General features: G+C 48.9%; 1 protein-coding gene across 4 annotated transcripts in view; it reads left to right on the top strand.

Annotated features, from left to right (window-relative positions):
- Positions 1-20,000, top strand: part of LOC125953941 (atypical protein kinase C) — a 114,468-nt gene that overhangs the window by 81,430 nt on the left and 13,038 nt on the right. For all 4 annotated transcript variants that reach the window (XM_049683817.1, XM_049683818.1, XM_049683819.1 and 1 more), the window contains one exon: positions 2,570-2,620. In XM_049683817.1, coding sequence (XP_049539774.1) covers positions 2,570-2,620 — 51 coding nt within the window. The remainder of the gene's footprint in view (positions 1-2,569; positions 2,621-20,000) is intronic.

The following is a 20,000-nucleotide window of genomic DNA, read 5'->3' as shown; positions in this document are numbered from 1 at the left end:
AAGCGGTTTATCAGTAATCAAAATCCCCGTTCGCCTATGAGAATATCAATATTCGCTGAGTCGCTTTAGTGAAGGAGTGAGTGTCCTTGTCGCTTGCTCCCCGGGGACACCGGATCGGGGCGGCGCCGGCAGTCTTCGCTCGGGCTGCACCGAATACCCGAGGGACAAATAATCCTCTTTGGCAATTTTCGGCGTCGACGCGTGATCGATGGAAGGGCTTATCGCGGGCCCAGAGCCAAGTGCCTGTTGGGCTAGTGCCTGTCTTCAAGTCGCTCCTCGGCTCGCTCGAGGAACGGGTGAAAAAAATCCGTAATTTCAGGCACGTTCCGGTTTCCGGGCACGGGACACTAGTGCGCGCCTCCCAGGAACTCATCGTACTAGTGACCCATAGACAGAAGGTGCAGAACATTCGGTGAATAAGAAGACGTTTGAATTCACGGGACATCAATATACGTCTTTATCTAAAGATCGTGGCGCTAGTTGGACAATTGGAAGAGAGAGAATCTGCGATGACTCGCGGATTTACCGCGCATTCCCTTATGCTTACCGGCGAACGATTCGTTACATCGAATCCGGCGTAATCTTATTTTTCAACCAAAGATAAAATGAAGGAGCAAGCAAATGGTGCAGCGCAAATCGCGGATCGTTGGGAGCAATTGAGGTGGGAACGGGAATTTCTTTCGGTTGACAAATCGTTCATTGATGAAGTATTGCTTCGCGAGGTGTCCCGTGGGATGTGAATGCTGATTTTGATCCAATTGTCATTACATTTTCAAATCCTAGCCAGACGGCCGGAGGTGCATCATGGCTGCGACAGATGCACCACCAGATCTGGAAGTGGTTCTTTGTGTGTCTCGATCGAAGCTCGATCAAAAGCAGAGTCAAGCAGAATTGAAATGCACTAAATTTGCGTAAATTGATTAAGGCGTCCTTTAAGCTTCATTTGATCGTCTGTCGCTTGTTTCCTGATAGAAAGGAGCTATCCTACGTTTGATACACCGAGCACAAGAAAGGAAGCTGGTCGATTCATCTTTTGGAAATCATTTGGAATCGTAAGTGTGTGTGTGTGCGTGTGTGTCGCTGTGAATTGGCTATGCTGTCTTTCTGTTGGCTACCATTTCCCATATCATTCCAATCGATAGTTGTTTGCTGGAGATTGATTTTCAATTGAATATCCCCGAACGGAACGGATAATCCCCCTGACTCCTCTCGTTCGCTCTGCTCGTTCTCCTTCGATGCAGAAGCTCTTTCATCAAGAGAGAGAGAGTTCGGTTCATTTGGCTGGGAATCAAATTTCATCTCCCCGATGGTCGTCGCCCCATGCACCACCAGACCTACAGACAAGTACAGCAGTATTGCACACAAACACGGATGCCAGGATGCGTCGGCGTCCCAAAACGAATTCATCTTCACCCCCTCATGCGACAATGCAACACAATTTGCCCGGTTGCTCGCTCGAAATGAAGTGCTTCAGCAGAACAGCAGAGAGCTGATTATGAGCTTTTCCCTGGAACCACCGTACTCCCGAGTCTTGGGACTTGGTCACATTCCTGTGCATAGGTGAGGTTATGTTCATTCTTCGGCACCGTTGAAGAAGGAAGACTTCTTGCAGGATTCAAGGAATCTTGGCTACCAGTTCGACAGTCGGAAATTTTGTGCGAATATTTCAAACTTACGGCTGCAGTGGCGAAATCATGGGGCTTCCGGAAATGATTTTGCTGGGGCTGCAACGTAGCTCGAGGCGCAGATCCCAAAAGGGGTGGAAAAAGTAAAGAGAAAGATTCACAACCCCAGTCGTCGCTCTTTGCGGGAGGGATCGTTGAAAGCTAGCTTTCGATTGCGGTTCGGTTCACGGAACACCACCGAAACCACCGAAGGAAGGGTATTTCATATTTTTCCGGCAGAAGCAGTAAGTAAGTACTTCTTCTTGCGAGGGGGAGTGCAAACGGAGGTACCCTGGGAGTGAAATAATCAGTTTTGAGGTAGTTTTGAGTGCTTCTCGAAAACTTTAAACCCCCTCCCGCTATATTCCTCCTGGAGTATAACCTTGCGAGCAGTGGCAGAACCCTCGGGACTGAAGAAAAGCTCTCTCTCTTTCTCTTTCTCCCTCTATCCAGCGAACGGACGAGAATCGAAAAGACCGAAAACAATATTAATTTTCTTCCAGTTTGTGAAATGCTATGAAATGTGTTCGTTATTGCTCGTTTCACGGAATGATTCTCTGTGTGGAGCGCGGTGCTAGTGCTGGTTATGTTGGCCAGGCCGTGGTCTTCTGCAGTTCATTCCATTACCGTAACTGGTTGATTTTGCTGTTTTGGTGCTCAAAAGCATTAAGCAGAATTTAAGTTTTGTTTTGACTCCGAGGCCATCTAGGCAACCATTAGCCAGGTGGTTTAAACCCGTTCGTTAAATCGTTTAAATCCTTCACACTATTTAAAGGCTTCGCCAAACTTTAAGACTTACTATTTATGGTTTCAGGATCGGCTTCATATGCCAGATACCGTGCTACCCTTTATCAGACAACACTAACCGGATTCTTTTCGTTTTTCTCCCGTGCCTTTCTTTTCAGTATTTCCTAACGTGCCGTCTGCTCCTGGCCTGTCCTGCGTCGGTGAAGACCGTAAGTATCAGCCAGCCATCGTTTAATAGTTATTCTTCGTTTCTAGTCGAAGGTGCGCTTCGGCGCTGCAGAGCTCACTGGTTGAACTGAAAGCAAACCCCTCGAGAAAAGAGAGGACAGATTTAAGGACCACACGAGCAGCTTTCGATGGTGCTCTTAGCGCGACTGCTCGATTCCGAATTAGCTAGCCAAAACCACCTACACCTAGACCACCGCAGCACGCTGCAGTTACTTAATGTCCTCTTCACCGAACAACGATCTGGACGAACGAGCTCTGGCGCATCCACGGGCGTTGCAGCATCTGTGTGTCATCTCGACGGCCAAAATAATGGTCCAGCCACACTCATTCCTTGGCATGCCATGACCCTTGTCGTTCTGCTTCTTTTCTCTTCTTCGAGGAGACGCCAGCACAGCAGGCCATCAGCAGGTCGGGGTGCCAGCGAGCGCGCACCATTGGCGTATGGCACCGGCAATCTTGCGACCAAATTGGCCATTCTCTTTACCCCCCACATTGCCCACGTTTCGGGGTTTTCGATTCTTCGTGGACAACGCAGGAACGCGGGTCATAATCATAAAATAGTCAGCTGCAACTGTTACAAAACTTCGCTCTCGTCCTTTGAGGAGGGTTGCGGCTCGCGGTGAGAGGCAGATGGGAGAAGTAGTGAGCTCTGGAGGAGCTCATAACTAGCTTCATGATCTTCATTAGAGGCCAGAGCGGGGGAAGTAAGCGGTGGAATATGGATGCTCTCCGTTTTCGTCGTAGACACCATACGATTTTGGCTTTGAATTGGCTTCGCTTCTTCTTCTTTCTCTTCGTAACCAACGGCGTCGCTGCTACCCGATAATAAATATCGGCAGCTGTGCACTGTGGTGGTGCGCCCTGTGTGCATCCTGTGCGACATTTTGCTATAAATTTTGCTTCTGGAATAAATCATACCAGGCAGCAGGCAGGAGGCTGGCAGCAGGTTGGCGTCCGCCGTCATGCCCGGAAGTACTCACAGTAACTCACGGATTCACGGCGTCTTCGCGCGGCTGAAGTGCAAATTCAACTGACCCTAAACTGTGCTTAACGCTGGTGCTCCACATGGTGCCACGGAGACTATTAAGAAGATCTAGGGCGCTTTTCTTTTTATTTGTTCCCCGCAAACTATCGTTTCTGGTGGCCGAACGCCGCACACACTACTCGGCATGTTCTGATCGTGCTAGGATTTGCTTTCCCCGGAAGATTGGCTTTCCGAAAGACCCTCGGTTGGGTTCTCGTACGCTATTTGTAAACATAAATCTTCTCTCGGTCGCCTTCTCACGCAATGGTGGTGTGATCGATGAGTTCGCTTTCGTGTTCATGCTGGGACCATGTGGAAACGGATGATCCTTGGAGGAGACCAACGCGTACGTATTCAGTGGGAACGGAAGTCGTTTCGACGAAAGAGCCCCATTGGCAATCGAGAGACTGCCGTCCGTGGCTTTCCGTCCATAATCCAGCGAATGATGGGATATCGGCGTCCACGTCGCACATTCTCTGCGCTGTAAATTGCGTCACGTGAATAACCCCCTTTTTTTACATCCAAGCTCACGGGCTGTGATCAGCGGTATCGCTGAAGGAAAAAGATTCTCGATTTAACGAGCTCTCGACACCGGATTGACCCGCGGATGCACTAGTGACCAGATATGCCACTAGGTTGTTGTTGTGAATGATAACAAAGTTCCGTACCGATGCTGATGCTCGCTTGCTAATTGCGTTGCATATTCGAGATGCCTACGGACACCACCGTTACGGTGTTGTCCGCTCCTTCAGTAACGAGCTGTTCAATCATAGGGTTTGCAACTGGAATGCTGCAATTTGTAGGACTAGCAGCGCAGTGCAATGTGATCCAATGGATCAAAGGTTACAGTGGTATGCACAAGCTGCTCACGAGGACATCAAAGTTGTAGCAGCAGCAGCAGCAGCAGCAGCAGCAGCATCGTAGCATCGGTCATGTTACGCATTGGACAATGGACGGTAATGAACCGTTACTATAGTAAATATCGATATTGTGCAACTCGCCACGCTGCTGCCCTATAGCCCTTGTTTGAAGTCGATGATAAATGAAGAGTCGCCTCCGTTGTTCTCCAGTTCACAGTGTTCTCGTTGTTTGCTATTACAATTCTGCTGCCCTTTGTGTTTGCAGATATAACAAACGAATGGATAGACATCAAAGGAATTCTCTCGATTTATGGAGAAGCTCAAAAGACTCGATGATGGTACGACTTGGTGAAGCAATACCTCCTGACGTGCGCTGACTACTCTAATTTGGATTTTATTCATCAAAAAATATAAGCCATTGGCACCGAGGCGCCATCCCTAACCTTCTGTTGCCGCCAGTGACTAGCCTCGCCCAAGTTTGGTGGAACCATATCTTCCAAGGCGATTGTTGAAATGTGATACTTCCACTGACGGAGCGCCTTCCTCGAACGGTCTATGATTGATCGTGAAGCTTTACGGTTTCGACTCTAGCCGCTAGCGAAGGAAGCGTCTTAATTGAACACTGGCCAACACAAAAACAGTGCGTCGCCTCGTCGCCTTTAGCCCATGCTCGCGATTTCCGCGGACGCCGGAAACCGACTTTCCGACATTCCCACACGCAAATCCTAATGAAGCGAATGAGAACCGCGAAATGGGGGCGCGACTATGCGGACTCGCAATTAACCTTAGATTTCCCGATAACCTACACGGGGCCGGCCGGTTCCCCCTTTTGCGTTTGACATCTAGCCGTTTCACGCAAATGTTTTGTTAAGTCCTTGCTGGTGGTGGTGGTTGTGCCCGTGCTCCACCCGCCGTCCGAGAACTTCGATGCGTAGCCATGTGTGCCTGATTTCTATTGGAATGATACTGACGCACAGCACGGGGCACGGCTGGTTGGATCCACGATCCCCACTGCACCGTATCGTGATCGTGAGCGCTTTCTCGTGTTCCGGTTTTGCGGAAATGGATCCACAAAACGACGCACTCAAACGCGGTACTGTCAGATTGAAGCGACGGCGATGACCGAGGGCCTACGCGGGCCTAGAAATCCTTTGAAGTTCCCCACAATCTGCACCGTTTGCCTATGATACGACGCCACAATAACGAAACGATTGAGTTGCCACGATTCAACACGCCACGACGCGCCAGAGACACGGACGAAACGGGATCCGCAAGGTACGTCCGCCTCCTGTGCTTGTGCGTGTGTCTTTGTTATTCTAAACACCCTCCCCAGGAACCGCAGACTGCAACGCGAATCATTCCTTCTCCAACGATGATACTGCCAAGACACGCACCAGAACGCACATTGCAATTTACGCAATTCCCGGTTCGTCAGCTTTGTCCGTTGCATAGGCAGGCAGGCTTTTATCGTTGAGGTGAACATGAACGGCCATATCGTGTCTCTCTTTCTCTCTCACTCTCTCTCTCTCTCTCTCTCTCTCTCTCTCTCTCTCTCTCTCACTCTCTCTCTCTGTCTCGGTGCACCCGAATGCGGTTTGGGATTTTCCAGCTGATTAAACCGATTCCCGGCTCGCTTCTCGTTAGTAGCACCCGTACCACCGGATTCACGGACGTCAACCGTTTGTGCGCCGGTTGGGTGATGGGAAATCACTGCGGCACTGGAAATCAGTGCCTAGGTCAGCAGCATCGGCCCAGGTGTCCGATATATGGTGATTCGAATGCACTGTTCTTGCACTCTTGGATTTGGGTGCCTCGGGGCACAGAAGAACGTTGGGCATACGTGAGCGTGTCCACGGCATACGTGAGCGTTCTGCTTTGCCGCAGCACATGTGCTTGTATGGTGTGTACGGTATGGGTTGGTGGGGTGTACGAGTTGATTTACTTTTGACGCTGATTGCATAGCAATCACTCTCGTCTCGCCTGACGCCGACGTTATCTGATCACCAGCTAGCCCAAAGGACGCCAACAAGCAATTGTGTAAGCCTGATAAGGATGCTCCTTCGCAACAATACCTGTACTGCAGCAGCAGCAGCAGCAGCACTTCTTATGTAGTTCTCTCGGCTATCTTTTACCTTGCATGCCGCATTTTGCTGTAACCGAGTCGGTCATCGACCGAAGTATCCTCTCGTGTCCAGCTGTCAATATTAGAGAAGCTGCTCTAGTGCTACGTCAGCCATCAGTTATGCGGTCAGTTAGTCAATTTGAAGCGGCCGCATGGGACCGGCCACACTCGAAGTCTCGACGGTGGTGGTGGTGGTGGTGTGTGGTGGAAGGGGCGCAGATTGCGTTTAATTTTGTAATTAAATCATCCAATTCCCCGGCTCTCCCCCGGGTAGACCGGAACCTTATTAGATTAGGTGGTCAACGGATGGCCCACAAGGGCAGGTGTGTCTCTACGTCTGGCAATGTATGATACACGATGCCCAGGAGCAGCGCTTTAGAAGATGCTCGCTCTCGGATCGTTCTCACCAGCTAGACATAGACTCCTCGGTTTGCACCGAGGCGTGCGTCTAATCTGCGGAAGGTATTAGGACCTACCGCGTAGGCACCAACTCTTCTCCCAACAGCTACTGGACCATGTGCCTTCTTGAAGGACATCTTTTGTATCGCTTCCTCACACAGATTGTGCACTTCGGTGTAAAATTACCGGATGGGCTGGCTGGTTGGCAGGCAGCAGGCAGATGTTCTCCTCCATCAGCAGTACCGCCATGGCTATTGTAGTCCGATACACAATGCAAGCGGGCGCATATCTTGATAAATGGAAGCCATTGTATGTCCTTCGTGCCAGCAAAGCAGGACGTGGTTTTAGTTGTTAACGAATTACATCACGAACGAATGAATTTCAATCATCTCTCATTTTTGGCCCGAGTTACCTACCGAGGTGCGCATTTATTACGCTCGTGGTCGAGCTCAAACTCCCATTAACGCGTTTATTAATGCGTTCGAGCGTATTATTTTCGGGAAAACTGAAAAAAATTAAAAATTATAAAGCAAAAGCGCAACTCGCAGAGAGCGATTCCGGTCCCTGGTCAGTTGATGATGCTGTTCGCAGGTACACGACACGGCGGCTTCGAGCTGCAAACTTTCCGAGCAAAATGCATGCATGGTTAACATTCAATCTCTCTCTCTCTCTCACTCTGGTTGTGCTCCCCCGGGTGCATTCGAAACATTTCGCCTGCGTTCATGCATATGCAAATTAGTTTTAATATGCTACCGCGTATATAATGCGTCCCGTGGCTGCCTTTTCCCTCGAATTTCTGTCATTTGCCCCAATCTGACTGACCACCGTGACTGGGACCGTGATATGGTTGCACCGTGATGCTGCTGATGTGGAACGACTTCTGCCAAGTCATGCGAAATGGTCGAGAGGATCGAGACACGAAGCGTACGCAACCGCCCTTCTGCGTGTGTGTGCATTATGTGATGTCCCCCCGGAACCACTGGAAGCTCTTTAGGATGGAAAAGTTATTACCGGAGCGGAGTGTGTTCGGATGAACATTTAAAACCCTTTTCGGTTGCGTCCGCGACCATTGAGCATCCTCATCTCGTTACAGCTATGAGTTGATGGTGTTTTGAGGCCTTTTTGTGCGTAGACTTGTTATGCCATGACCGCATCATGTCAGGAGCATCACATGAGCGTTAGCTATGATCTATTTTAAAGCTCTACTTCCTTTTCGCGTATGTTCCTATCGGCGTTTGTATGAAATTTTCCTGACCTGACGTGACCCTCTTGCTCTGTACCTCGACAGTGCACCGCTTTTTGACCGGATTTGGGTAAATAAGCAAACGGCAATGGCCATCCCGACCATTGTCAGTGTTAATTAAAAGAACTTGCACCATCCACCCCGCTCTGAACATAGAAAGGAAATTGCACAATTGAACTGTGGATGGAGGAAAACAATGAAAATATCATTCAGTTACCGCCGCGCACCGTACGTGCGCACGATAAATTGGATCGTGTTTATTGCACGCGCCAAGAAGAAGGGGCTCGAAGAGCGGACTTACGCCGGGAGCCCACCAGCACCAGCGGCCGGCAATGGAAAAGCAAAACGATATTAACCCGCTCGTGTGCCCGGTGTGGACGGTGTGCCGGGTGTAGGACCACGAAAACGTGCAAATTAAACATGTCAAGTATTGATTTTAATTCGTTTACCATGTTTGATCAGAGCGCGCGTGCCTCTGCCCCCCGGCCGTGGTTTGTTGTGGATGATCGAAAGAGTGTTAAACGTGGGGTTATGAGGGAGGGAGTAGGGTCGTCCAGGATGAACGTGTGAATTTCTCGTCCTAGGCGGCCTTACAGACGATGACGGATAACTATCTGTCCCTATTTTTGTTTTGTTGCAAAAATGCGACAAAAAAAAAGGATAAAGATAGGGCACAGGACGAACGTGCTCCACCGAGACATCAATCTCCCATTCGGACACTTCGGTACCGGAGCTTCTGTGTGCGTATGTGTATGTGCACTGCGTAGCATAAGGACGCATTTCGTCCCTGAATGCGTTCGGGAACAGTGAATGTTGTGAAGGGGTTTTTGTTTTTAAATAAATTGCTTCTACTATCATATTTATGTCCTAGCCGAATGCCGAAACCGAATGCTTCTTTTATGTGCTCTCTCGCGCTCTCTTCCGCTTCATCATTCTCGATGGTCGTTGGTCGGTGCTGTGGTGGCCATCCCGTGTCGCGATCCGTGTTCGCGGTGCTCGATCGTGCTTTTATCTCCATTTTTTTTTGCCCCCGTATGGCTTTTTGTCGATGTCCGTCCGCCGCTTGTGTTCGACATTCTATGAACGTACGGGTGAAAATGCATTTTATGCTCGTCGAGCGATGCATCACCACGATATGCAAATGATGCATGTTTCGGTCACGCAACCTCGCCACCTCCTCTGCATTATGTTTCTGCCCTCCTAAACCCTACTAGAAGCGGTTGGTGTCGTTGTTTTGCATAAAAAAGAAAAGTGAAATCTTCAAACGAAAGGTTAAAAGGGTCCTCGTCGGCATTGGGTGTTGCAGTGCCCCAAGGATCCTCATTCTGGATCGGAGCGAGTAGCACTTTTCTGGCAAATGGCCCTTTTACGCCTCGAACCATACAGAGTGCTGCTGCTCGACTACCGAACCAGCTCCCAAAAACCCGGTTTCGTGTCATATTCACAAAACCACGGCGGACGGCGGATCCCCCGAAAAGGAGGAAGGGATAAATGTGTGCAAATGGGATGAAGTTTCGCAATAAACGCGAAAAAGGGACACCTACCTCTCTTTCTCTCTCTCTCTCTCTCTCTCTCTCTCTCTCTCTCTCTCTCTCTCTCTCTTTCTCTCTCTCTCTCTTTCTCGTTCTCTCCCAGGCTCTCACTCAACACTTTCCACAAAAGACAGGTTTTCCACGAGGAACCTCCCCCGGGGGACCCGGGGCTCAATATGTTTGTCATCTATTAAGGGTGCGGCATCAGTATGTGTGTGTGTGTGTGTGTGTTCGCTTCCAACTACCCCCACGGAGGGAGCCTAGATTGTGCCAGAGCTTTTTCGGATGAAAGTTTATCTCGACGTTTAAATGCAATAACAGCAGCCAAAAAAAAAACGGAAAAATTTCCAACTTTTCGCCCACTCGCCTTCCCCTCCCGGCAAGTGCAGATCGTATAAATTGCAGTGCAAATTTGTTTATGACACTTTATTTGGTCGGAAAAAAGCAGTGAATAGAGGGTAAGAGACAGAGAGCGAGAGAGAGAGAATATGTGTCAGTTACGGCTCTAACGACAGTTGAGTAGAGGGTAGAGTGTAAGTTAGTCGGTAGCGGAAAAAATGGACGTTGTCCTGCCACTGGAGTGACGCAGATAAATCAAGTAAAGTAACACAAAGCTAAATTGATGTGCTTTGACTGATGACTGAGGGAGGGAGAGAGTGAGAGCTAATGGATAAAGTTGGCCTCATGCAGCAATCATCTAATCTATACGAGGTGTGGTGTGCATTCTACTGGCTGCAGCTCTGAGAGTATGTTGTTGAATTGTTTTATGTTTAAAACAAATCGCTTCGTTGCTTTACGAACCGAATGCATTTCACTTTGCAAACTGGAGCAAAAAGGTCAGCATCGAGTAGCTCTTCTGCACCAGCTCGGCGAAGCTGTTCATCGAGATGTCACCGATGCCCGCGAAGCTGAAGCGAATCATCTGTCCCGCTTGGCCGGTAAGCAGCAAAAAGGTACGCCGCACATGCCGATGCTGAGCTGCAGCAATTGGTCCGGATTGGCGCCCCGTGTGTAGTTTCAGGGTCCACTCAAAATCGTACAGGGCGCTTGCCACTCTTGGCCTCTAATGATGGGTGGTATTGCGAGAGGTAAGCTTGCATGAGTGTACAGTAGTCTAGAGGTGAAGGTCTACTTACAAGATCTCTTAGGCTCTCGACACCTCGGCACAGGAGAAACGATTCCGCCAGAAATACGGCCATCGACATGACGTAGACGATGGAGTCCGTCGAAAGCTTGCCTGTCGCCAGGATGAGACAGCAGTCCGCGAGAACCAGATAGGTGCTGTAGTACTGCACAAAAGCGATCGGATTGATGATCGCTCTCAGATCGAGCAGTTTGCTGGAAAGTTGTGGAAAGGAAAGTTGGATGTTTCTATATAGTTCCATTCCTGAAACAGGATCCGGATGCTTACTCAAACAGTTCCATTAAACGAGCAACGTGTTGACGAAGCTTCTTATGCGCATCGTACCAATAGCTGACCTCCGTCTCGTGTCTCAAGCCCCGATTCACCTGCTCGATCGAGTAGATCAGTATTTCGATTTCCAGCGTGAAGGTGATCACCAGTAGGTAGCACACCATAAAGGCCATACAGTACATCCCTCCCCAGCACATGGTGATCACACCGTACACGATCTGCACCTGCCAACCACCGACTATTTGGCCGCGATACTGCAACATGAAATCCTCGAGCGTCAGGACGTTGGTGGCGGCGAAACAAACGATCTCCAGTACGCTCAACCCAATGACGGTGACCGTAAACCGATTGGTAGTTCGGTAAAACTCCGAACGCAGTCGGTGTACGGTCGAATCACCGCTCTGGTACGTGTGATCATTGAGAAAGGTGTGCAGCTGCTCGATCAGCGGGTAGTGCCACTCGATAATACCGATGCGTACGATCGTCGCACTGAAGAACCAAAACACGCCAAAGATGATCGCACCACTCAACCCATCCTGCCAGTGCTGCACCACCCAGTACGTTTTGTAGACGTAGGATAGGTAGATCGCAGCGAAAAGGGCCCGGTAGCAGTACCACAGGGCCCGTTTCTTCCAGCAACCGCACGGTGCGTAATGGATGGCGTACGCCTTGACGAAGTACCGTTGAATGATAAAGTAGTCCGATTCCTCGGTGAACTCGCTCAAATGCTGCACTAGCTGGCGGTACTGTTGTCCGAAAGTCAACACCATGCTGGAAGCAGTCGAACTTATTCGCTGCCGATGTCTTTGGGAAGTGCGTCGTTTTATAGGATATCATCGGAAGTAATGTTTGGGCCACGGGCCCACGGTGTATCATGGCAACTTCACACCTCTCGTGTCGATGCACTTGTTTCGAGGTGATTAATGGGAAGCGCTGCTTTGTGCTGACGCTTGCTGTAATTAGCATTGAGTGAGAAGATGGGGACGTGATGTTAAAAAGGCAGCAAAACCACCCTCACTATCCATTTGCCAAACAGACAAATGAACAGAAAAGCCTTCTAATTAACGGGGGCAGCCATCCGGTGGGCGTTACGTCGTTCGCACGCTTACCGGAACCGGCATTGATTTAGTAGTGGCCAGGTGTTTGATCTAGGCGTTAATTAATAGGGATGAGGAAGTCGTTTGTTCTAGCGCAGTGCCATTGTGACGTTTTGCAGTATGAAGTAGTATCCCCTTGAACTCTGTCCGATGATCTTTTCTCTCTTTGGGTTTGGTTCAATTGAAGACTCGAAAGCAGAAAGTGGAGTTCTAGTAATGCAATATTAAATATTCTACTACTCGATGTTCTCTCTCGCTTTAACCTGGTAGGATTTGAGTTCGATTTTTTTTTTTTATCATTCCAGTGTACATACCTTAATCACTTTCTGTAGAGCTACTGTGACCACTTGAAACCGTTCAACTTAAAATGCTTTCGCCTATAATCGTTTTGTTATGGAAAATTTCTAAAGAAAACTGCTTCACCTACAGAAATTGAACAAATGCTGCAACTCTAATCGGTTTTGAAACCCCCATTTATTATTCTGTTACACTCCATTATGCGCGTCTAACAGAATTTTCGAACTCGTCCAAAACTGTGCTGAATTCAGAAAATCAATCATTTCAGTTTGCTTTGTGAATTATGTTCGATCAATTTAGCTCTCTCCATCATTCGTCGATTCCAGAATCACAATCCGTATCCTTAAACCGGCACCTCACCTCTTCCCCTTCGCCTTGTTGGTGCTAATTGGAATCTGGGACAGAAGTTTGTGTCCTGACTGGATGGATGTTTGTTGTTTGGGAATTTTCATTCCGAATATTTCCTTTTCCATCCCACCATCCAACACCATCCAAAAGGTCTGGGTTTCCGGTGGAATTAATTCGTCGACGGCGGCGGCGAAATCGACCAGCGCGCGCCCGCCCTCCCGTCTGCCTGCCTGTCCCATATGCCCGACAGGAACTTGTTGCTGGCCTGGCCGGTCGTTGGTTGGATGTGTTCGAACTCTTTTACGAGAACTCGCGGGAGTGAATCGATTGTGCAAACCTGCCAATGGTTTTCACCTCGCATCCGGTGTAGATGATGGTGGACGGTGGTTGTAGGACTACCAAGGTTCACAGGATGATGATTTGTTTGCCTGGAGGAGTGTCAGAGCGTCGAACGTCGAACCCCTAACCCCCGTCGAACATAGCGCAAATTAATCAGCGTACGGTACGCGCCCTGTCGATTCGCCATGAGGGAATCATCATCCGCCATTCCTAGAATCGCAGCTCTGGGGGTTCCCGAAATCATCCCATGCACCAATCTGCGCCTACCAACGAAAGACAAACAACAACCAGGAAACTGTGGCCGGGAGGAGTTGTTGCCTGCTGCTGGAACTCGCGTAACCCAGAAGACGGCTCTTGTTGGTCGGTAACCGGGCCGGCCGGAGCTTAGTGATCGAAAAAGCAATCTGCAGGTCTACGCAATACGCGCTCGTTCAGCCTGTTTGCGTTCCGTTCCGCGCAGCAGGAACGGAATCCTGCTTTGGTTCCGGTTGGTTGTTCAATGTAAATTTGAACACGCCAGCTTAGTACTCGTCCGAGCGTGGCCTGTCTCCTTTGGTGTAAACCCTTGCGCCGCCTGGATGTTGTGTAGCCGATTGCCGAGCTTCCGAGCAGTTTGCTGATTGATATTTGATTTTGAGCAATTCGACGGGGGACGAGAAATACCTTTGCCGACTCCGTATTAAGGAGAAGGCCAATCTGTAAACCCCTTTTTTTGCTGCCTGACAGACGAAGGTGACCAAACGTATGTCAGCAGAAAGTGCAATGTGTTCTGTCTGCAAAAGTCAACCATTTGTTTGTCCATTTTCCCCCCGAAGAGAGACGCCTTGTTCTTCCGTTCCCTCCAAAATACTCGCATCCGGCTGCATCTTGTTGATTGCGTACGGTTGATTCGCATCCCACAAATCAAACGAAACCAGACATCCTCCAGACCAGTAAGGTCAACAGGTGAGCGGTGCAACAGTTACGTTGTGGAAGGTGTTCAATTGAATTAGAAAGTTTACCGACGGCATTTTGCGGGGAATTTTTTGTGACTTCCCTTCAGTTCGGGGCTATTGTTACGGGCAGCAAACAGTGATACTTGGGCCAATTTTGTAGACTAATACAATCTTAGACGTAAACGAGTTAAAGAATCGTTGACCTGGGCTTAGTTTTTCGATTCTTTAACCTTTTCCATAGCCTCGGAACCGCAGTAGATCTATCAGAGTTACTTCCAAACGATGTTCAAAAAGCTAAAGTTGAAACAGAAAACATTCTAGATTAATTACTGAAAGCCCAAACTGTGTTTATAGTGATGTACTTATGCTTAAATACGATTACCGCATTGCTGTTTTTCCCTAAATGATTTATCACTGCACATGGATGGGCTTTTGTTTTCGTAGCAACTCCATGGCCGGGTTTGTACCTTCACTTCAATATTGTTGAATCCTATGATGATACTGAAGCTGGCAAACAAATGGCCACCGGAAGCAACACTATTCTCTTTAATGTAAATACTATTCTCTCGCTCTTACCGTAGGGTTATATGAAGGGATGAACAGTAGATATTGACTCGTCCAGCCAGGAATCGAACGAACCGACCAGTGTGAGAGAGCCACGCTGGACGAAGCAGTGGGTGGTGGTGCCCCACGGGAATGAGGTTCCGTTTGCTAATTAGGAATGTAAATTGTAACCAAAAGCATCAGCCTCCGTGCCATTTACTGACGAATCCGCCCTTTTGTCCTTTGTTCCTTGGGCTGAGCTCGTAGATATTCATGCGTTGGTTTGTGCTGGGAGCAACTTTCTGTCTAAGCGCTTCCATGGTCCATTGGTCGCTCGGTTAGGTCCAGTCTCTAGAGCCTGAACGTAGGAGAGATCCCTTTTTCAGTTGCAAAGTTTTATTTTTCTTCTTTTTGTTGATTTATTCAACACTAACCCCGCAGGAAGCGCAGTATGGTCGGGGAGTGCCGAGTGCCACTTCCTGACTGCCGTCTGTGGCTGCTGCCTCGAATATGATGATAATTTAATTTCGTCCGTTCGCATCGGTTCAATCTGCAATTCAATCGTAATTCACTTCACTGACTGTGTATGTGTGTGTGTTAGTGTGCGTGCTGGTGGCAGTGAAAAAGTGGGAGCCCCTGGCGCCGGCACATAATTTATGCACATCCTCATCCTGGTGAGGACACAAGGAACGGGCCCATGCTGGATTGCTTTTCCGGATGGGTCCGGAAACTAAATCGCACCGAATGCCGCTTCTCCTTTTAATGCTCGGTTTTGATTGCCACAAGGAACGAAAGAGAGAGAGAGAGACCTCCCCCCCCATTAAAGAGATGAATTGCTGGTGACGGCCAGATGTCAGACGAGATGAGGTCGAGGAGAGAGATAGATCGTACTACGGATAGGGGAAAAGGAGTCTCCTCGCATCCTCCGCGTCCGTTGCTGGTCGGTGGCGGATGAGATGGTTTTGTTACAAATGGAGGATAGCTCCTGCATCCGCAATCCTTCCTCTCCTTCGTGGTGTGACGTTTGACTTTGGAACTCCCGTCCCAGAGCGCACGGGTAGCAAAAGTTGGATGCTCCTTGAGCACGATCACGTGGATTGGTTCGGTGTGGTGTGGTCATGAGCTTACCGTATTACCGGGCGGGCAGCCAGCAAGCCGCAGCGCTCACTCCAGGTACACTCGCCCCGTTGACGAGATCCGACGAGATACCGGAGGAACCGGAGAGCCACTCCTTAATCCGTGGCATCCCTGGAAAAAGGGATTATGAATTAAGTATCCCCCGTCTCTGCAGCGGTGTAGTGCGCGTGATTCGATCGGCAACCCAGCACCAAGACACACAGACACACACACACACAGACCTACCATATACCCTAGAGGAAACGTGATCCACGGGGCGCTTCGGTGCTGAATTTTTGATGCAAAATATACTTAACACAGTGACGACAACTAACACAGGACGACGGACGGTCCCTTGTCGCTGGTGAAGCCGCTTGTCGCACAAGATGAAATCTTGTTATCGGGTGCTGAAAACTATAACTTTTTGAACCTTCGGTCCCACCACCAAAAAGAGGGGAGTCCTGTGTCGCGCTGCGTCACCGAGGAAGGTTTCGATAATATGCTGCTTCACCTGCAGCCATGCCGGCCGAGATTGAGTCTTTTGTTAAACTACTCACAACTTTATCTCTGCAGAGTAACTAAAACAAGGGATAAAGAGCCGGTTCGGTGGCTGCTAATAACCGACAATACTTCCTGTGCCTTCCCTTCCGGTGGGTGGCGCCGGTAAATTTGGGCGGGGATTTAGGATGAATACTATAAAGCGTCGTTGTGGCAGATCACGTTGCAGATCGCCGTAAATCGCTGGCTGCTCGTTCGGCGGTAAGCTTGCCCAGAAACCTTTACCTTCCTGGTTCCGGTGCTTCCGTATCGTTAAGTAGCGACTGGAGGTGGATTAGAGGAATAGTGGTAGTAGTACCGCGTGATGCAGCGATAAATCTCCAAACATTTCAAAGCCAAAAAGGGAAAATCCTTTTGTTTTTGGAGGATGAGATCCGGTTCCGGACTGACTAACGGAAGAGTTTTCTGGCAATCTAATTATCACCCTCGGCCACCCCTGACCTCAAATCTCCCTGTATCGCGCATTAGATGTGCATGGTACCGAAACATTTGAATGCCATTTGTAACATTTAAGGACTTTCGCACTCGGACCAGCAGCATCGCAATTTGGAGCGCTATATGGGCTGGGAGAGTGTGGAGTGCAGACCATAGTGCAGTGTTCATATTCAAGGCTTTTACACCGTCCCCGACATACGTGTTCCGTTGGATGCGCCTGGTACCGAAGAGGATATCGGATATGTGCTCTCTGAGGATACTAAACGTTGGAGGGGGCGGGGGGTGTCGGTGATGCCAGAGGGCATTTTCGAGTTTCGGCGATAAGGGTGTGTAGCATGCATAACGGTAATGGAATATTAATTTTCTTTCCCCCACCCCTTCTCCCATTTCTCCTTCCTTAAACTAAACCCCGCTTCCCGACGTCCGATGTGGTAGCGCCGGTCAAATCAGCCATTATTGACTCCGGGACGGGGTCAGGCGTGCGCGCACTCCCGCGCTCTTGCGGAAGCCAAAATGGGAATGTATCGTTATGGGTGAATGTGAAATATGAATTGCAACCATCTCTGGCCCCGGGAGTGCACCCATGGACACCACACGTACGGTTATGCAAACGGCGCTATCGGGAATGGCGGTTCACCGCGCTCCACCCTCTTTTGCTGATGCATCCCCTGAGCAAACTCCCAAATAATGTGGAAACCATTTTCATTTCGGAATATTTTTAATTTTAAACGGGAACAGCACATCCGATGGGACATGGGTTATCAGCGGCGCTGGAAGCGGAGGAATATTAATAAAATATATTGCCAGCGCCTTCTCCAGCGCTTTTCTGTCGGAAGAGTATTGGGTGAATTAGCGTTCAGTTAAAATTCATTTATTTAGAAAAGGAAGGATCTTTTCGTACCTTTAAGGAAAATATCGAAAATACCTCAGGTCCTAACAATTGGAATGAATAGCTCGAATAGCTAAAATCACAATAATTTGTTTTAAATCCATCTTAATTTCCTTTTATGGATAACTCCTAGCTAGTTGTGAAGATGCGAGTTGGAAATGTTTGCGTTAAAAATAAGACATCATCTACTGCGAATATTAAAAATCTTTGTTGGAGCACTAGCAGCAAGAAATCGCTCATATTCCTCAGTCAGCCGACGAGAATTTATCAGGCCTCTGATTAGATTAAATAATAAATTATAATTTCTGTTCGTAGAAGTTACAGGATGCTTTATTGGCGTGCTCATTCAACATAATCCTTCATTGCCGTTAATATAAGTCATCTTTGCGAAGCGAAGTCGGGCGATACCTGAACATCTCAAATCTAACTTCTCACATTTTTCACTGCCCCAAAAGAGGCCCCTTGGTAATTGGCCATAGAGCCAAGTGCTGGGTGTAACGAGAGCACCAGAAGGACCATTTCTACGGTTCGGATTGCCGGGTACCATCCATGCCATCAATCGGAGAAAGGAGCACTCTCGAGTACTCACCTCCCGGCCCGTGTTTCCTCTCCACGTCTCTCCATTAACCCATCCGGTTCGTTCCAGGCGGCTTCTTTCGCTTGGGCACTTATTTTGGGGTGGAATCCTGCCAGCCGGTAACCGGTGTGTGTGTGTGTGTGTCTGGTTAGCAGTACCCGTCCTTCTCGGATCTCGGAGCGAACTTGTAAGCAGTTAACAGTTTAATTGACTTAATCCAATTATCCTTCCGGTGGTGGAGGCCGCGCAGTGACGCAGGCCCATTGCCGAGTGGCATGAACGATCGCTCTCAGCTAACAGATGGACCGACGCTGTAGAAAGTCCTGTTCGAAGCAGTCGTAGTAGCAGTAGTAGTAGTAGTAGTTCCAGGAAGTATCACCTCGATACACACTGGATGATGAGCTGAAAGACGGTGGAAGAAAGGCTCCGTAACACCGAGCATGAAGCTTAACGTAGTTCATCCGCTTCTACTTTGCTTCTTCTTTTTTTTTTGTTGTGCTGCTACCATTTTTTTCTCCTCCTTGTTATTGTTGGCATGTCCTTGCCGGCCGCATAAGCCCATAACGGTGGCTGGGAATGGGATTGGGACGGACAGCGTTTATTGGATTTTCCACCTGGAACGCTGGAAGCAACAGCGGCAGCGAATGTTGAAGGATGATGTTGTAGCCTTCATTCGTGATGATTTCGTTCGTCCGCCAGCGGGCAGCAGCAAGGTGGTACGAACGGAATAGCCCATTCGATCATTTAGCCTGATGGGAATGAACATTGAATTGGATTCTCTGTGCCCGAGGCCACCAGAGCCCCATGCATTTGGTGCGGTAAACTCCACACTACCTCTGGTACCAGATCTGCTGCTAATGGTGGTATCTAGTGTTGATGATGATGCTCGCCGACACTTGGTTTAATGTTTGAGCAAAAAACGGAAACACTAAACATCCGGACAAGTTGCGTTGGTGTGTATCGAATGGCACTATTGCTTCATTATACCAGTAAATCCTCTGCAATCATAAGATGCAGATGCAATCAACCATACATTGTCCTCTGATGGCCATCTTCCGAATAAGCTTTCGTTTCGAGTGCAACATATGGCCAGTCCTGAAGTGTAGGGTGTTACTTCTGCAACATAGTAAGCTGGAACCCTTTCGCCCCAAAACCAATTTCTCTGTACATTTCCGAAGGTGTGTCTTGCTGTGTGTGTGGACACATAATTCCACAAAACCTACCACGCAAAGGGCAAATATTAGCATTCACTCTCGCTCAAGCGCTCGTCTCACATTCAAAATCTGGTGGTGCGTTGGGTGTGCCCTTCTGTGGTGGCCATTGTCGTCTGCTTGATGGGCATCACCTCGTACAGGCTACCAACAGTTCCAATCCAAAGGTGATGATGGATCTGGATCTGGCGTCTGTAGAGTACGTAGAAAATGCTTTGCTAGTTTGACCCTATGGCAGTCCCCGTTGTTGGTCCCCCCTGGCTGGAATACCGCATCGGAACATGTACTCCTCTCGACATCGTCTGCTCTGGTGGAATCCCGTTTACCTTCCAGCAAACTTTGCCCTTTGTTACATCGTCCACGTAAGAGCGGATACTGTATGTGTGTATGTGTGGGGCGCAAGGTGAATGATGGAATGCTTG

Source organism: Anopheles darlingi, chromosome 3 (genome assembly GCF_943734745.1).
Source record: "Anopheles darlingi chromosome 3, idAnoDarlMG_H_01, whole genome shotgun sequence".
NCBI lineage: Eukaryota > Metazoa > Arthropoda > Insecta > Diptera > Culicidae > Anopheles > Anopheles darlingi.
Note: the sequence above shows the minus strand (reverse complement) of the source record. Positions and strands in the feature narration are given on the sequence as shown.